The sequence below is a fragment of the Atta cephalotes genome (assembly GCF_000143395.1).
Source record: "Atta cephalotes unplaced genomic scaffold scaffold00039, whole genome shotgun sequence".
Taxonomy (NCBI): domain Eukaryota; kingdom Metazoa; phylum Arthropoda; class Insecta; order Hymenoptera; family Formicidae; genus Atta; species Atta cephalotes.
This window is the reverse complement of record NW_012130103.1, coordinates 2,451,929-2,455,301: the sequence shown is the minus strand read 5'-3', so window position 1 is coordinate 2,455,301 and position 3,373 is coordinate 2,451,929. Positions and strand designations below refer to the sequence as shown.

The 3,373-nt window shown below is 32.5% G+C and overlaps 1 protein-coding gene across 1 annotated transcript in view; it reads left to right on the top strand.

The window, feature by feature from the left end:
- LOC105622096 (succinyl-CoA ligase [ADP-forming] subunit beta, mitochondrial-like) overlaps nucleotides 1-3,044 on the top strand; it is a 5,933-nt gene extending 2,889 nt beyond the window's left edge. Inside the window, exons 2-7 of the mRNA XM_012203529.1 lie at nucleotides 1,354-1,613; nucleotides 1,697-1,859; nucleotides 1,956-2,220; nucleotides 2,295-2,599; nucleotides 2,673-2,792; nucleotides 2,874-3,044. Of these exons, the coding sequence (XP_012058919.1) occupies nucleotides 1,354-1,613; nucleotides 1,697-1,859; nucleotides 1,956-2,220; nucleotides 2,295-2,599; nucleotides 2,673-2,792; nucleotides 2,874-3,044 (1,284 nt within the window). The remainder of the gene's footprint in view (nucleotides 1-1,353; nucleotides 1,614-1,696; nucleotides 1,860-1,955; nucleotides 2,221-2,294; nucleotides 2,600-2,672; nucleotides 2,793-2,873) is intronic.
- Nucleotides 3,045-3,373: the final 329 nt, after the last annotated feature.

Genomic DNA, 3,373 nt, shown 5'->3' with positions numbered 1-3,373 from the left:
ATATATATATATATATATGTATATATATATATATGTTGATTAAGTTATAAAGTTTGTATTAATTGCCCCCTAAAAGTTGCAATTTACATATAAGCCATTAAAGGATCTGACCAAAAATATTTTTAATTATGTTATTCAAACATAAAAGTTTCAGGTCGCTGAATCTAATATTAAAACTGATAACTTAATTTAAATTGAAAATTGAATGTGAAAAATCCTTATATAAATGAATTATTTCAAAAATTTGAATTTTTTAAATTTTGATTTTCACCATTAATGATCATATTGATCATTTTTTAATTTATTAAAAAATTTATTAACTTTAACACGATATTAGTACTTACATCAATAGAGTTTATATTGATAAGTTTGTTTCAATATATGCTGCTAGTACTGAAAATCTATAATTCACATTGTACTATAGATTTCAAGTATTGGGGTATAGCATTATATTATATGTATATTGTTGCTTTGATGCAATAAATCTTCTCCAACATGTCGCATCATAATTATAACATGCTAATTGTAAAACAGTCCTTTTTGCAACTTTAACTTTGCAAATTTCTCAAAATTATGACACTATTATTGTTATAGAGCAATTTCCCAAATAACACTAGTTAATAAAGCATTAAAAAAGCGCATATAAGTGCTAAAAAAGCGATTATTTTTTAGCTTTTTTAACGCTTTGTTAACGCTTTGTAAGCACTGTGTTCTACTTGGATTGGTAAACGGAATCATGTTTAGTGCCCGAACTGAGATTGTTCTTGTACTAAAAAATTAATTTTTTGTTAAATAATGTAATTACTTCAAAGTTTTAAATGCAATTGATAGATGCAGAAAACAAGCGATATTAATATTTTGAGAACATTAACTGTCTGTTTAAAACTTAATTTAAACTTATTTGTGTTCAAAGATGAAGAATCTGTATTTAGAGAATGATAAAGGAATGTCAATGTGTGTTTAAACTGTTATACAATTCACTTTATTGCAGATGAAGTGTCATTGCCAAACGCATGTAAAAGCTGTATGTAGGTGATGAACATGTGCATAGCTTATTGCCATTTAGCCTTCAAGTATAGATTTATATTTAACTGTTACATGATTTATAATTGATAGACCAATTTGCATATATTTTAATCTACGCATTATTTTATCTTCTTGATATCAATATGCCGCGTAATTTTTATTTACATTTCTTTCTTTATCCTGATCAATGTGCAAAGTATATACAAAATAAACTTTGGCATAAATTATTATCAATGATAATGACGCTAGAGTTGGGAGTATCTACTGCGTATAATCCAAAATACAAGAGTTTATCATTATACTTTTTTGTCACATCTTTTTTTTTAGATATTAGCGTGCAATACTAGCTTGGTCAAACAACCGGCTAGGAATTTGAACGTTCATGAACACATTAGCTACAGTTTACTCAATGAGGCTGGCGTACCGACACCTAAATTCGGCGTCGCCAAAACTCCTGACGAAGCAGCTAAACTCGCTACCGATTTGAAAACAAAGGATATCGTCTTGAAAGCCCAAGTCCTCGCTGGTGGCAGAGGAAAAGGACATTTCAAAGGAACGAGCGTTAGCGGTGTGAAGATGTGTGAAACGTAATTACAATCTTTTTGATTAGATTGCATGCGATATGTACTCTAGATGTATTGCAAAATACTGTAGCTTATTATCATTATAGTCCAGAAGAAGCTAAATCGTTGGCGGGTCAAATGCTTGGCAAACTACTGATTACAAAACAGACTGGCGAAGGTGGCAGAATATGCAATGCCGTGATGGTTACTCAGCGCATGTTTCCCCGTAAAGAGTACTACCTTGCTGTCATGATGGAAAGAGCCTTTGGTGTAAGTTTTTAAAATGATGAAAAGCGCATTTGAAAAGTTATTGCATTAAATAAAAATAATTGTATTAAATTTTTAATGGATATTTTCCATTCCCAGGGTCCTGTCATAATAGCTTCTAGTCAAGGTGGGGTAAACATCGAAGAAGTTGCAGCGACAAATCCTAGCGCTATCATGTACGAACCTATCGACATCAATAAAGGAATTACGAAGGAACAGGCGGAACGTATAGTAGCCAAGCTTGGCCTCGATAACGTAAAGGATTACATTTCCAATATAATTATAAATCTTTATAAAATGTTCCTCAAGAAGGACGCTCTTCTTTTGGAAGTGAATCCTCTTGCTGAAGATATAAATGGGAATTGTAAATTTCTGTCTTTCTTAATATTTTATAAATGCTCGATTTGCAGGAATCTTCCTACATATTTTCTTTTACAGACTTTGCTCTGGATTGTAAATGTCGGTTTGACGACAATGCTGAGTTCAGGCAAAAAGAACTCTTTAATTTGAGAGATTGGACTCAGGAGGATTCTAAAGAAGTCGAAGCTGCGAAATTCGATTTAAATTACATCGCGCTCGATGGCAACATAGGTTGTATGGTGAATGGAGCTGGTTTAGCCATGGCTACGATGGACATTATAAAATTACACGGTGGCGAGCCGGCTAATTTCCTCGACGTTGGCGGTGGTGCGTCGACTTCGGCGGTGAAGGAAGCATTTAAGATCATCACTTCTGATCCACGAGTAAGTGCACGAAATTATGATTGAGTCTTTATAATTTAATTGAATTTACATGCATTCTTTTTTTTTCTATCAGGTTCATGCTCTCTTAGTTAATATCTTCGGCGGCATCATGAGATGTGACGTTATAGCAGAAGGTATTATCGCCGCAACTAAGGAATTAAGCTTAAAAATTCCCGTTGTTGTAAGATTGCAGGTATGCGCTTTGTTTTATAAATAATTATTATGATGATTACAATTGCTTATAGAATTACTCAAAGATATTTTTTTTTTTTAGGGTACTAATGTGGATGAAGCCAAAGCTTTGATCGCGAATGCGGGTTTAAAAATTGTACCAATCGACGATCTCGACGAGGCCGCTCGGGTGGCGGTAAAATTATCGACTATTGTTAAATTAGCTCAATCTGAAAATCTCAGTGTGAACTTCGAAATACCTGCAATTTCATAGGTAGCAAAAAAATAATTGATAATATATTACTAAGACTATTTTTGCCGAGAATATGTATTCAATTGTTAAAAGATTTCAGGAATGTCTGAAAGTAATAACTACAGTAATAACTTTATATGCGTAATGTATTCTCGTCAAAGAGTAATATTTTACACAGTTCGACTTTTTGCGTAACTTTACAGAAAGAGAAAAAGAATAAAAAGTAGAATAATTTTGGACAAGTCTGTGACATACAAAAGTGATACGACTGGAAGACATGATAAAATATGTAAAACGAAATAATGTATTATTTTATATGTGTGTGTGTGTGTGTGTGTGCGCGCGTGTGC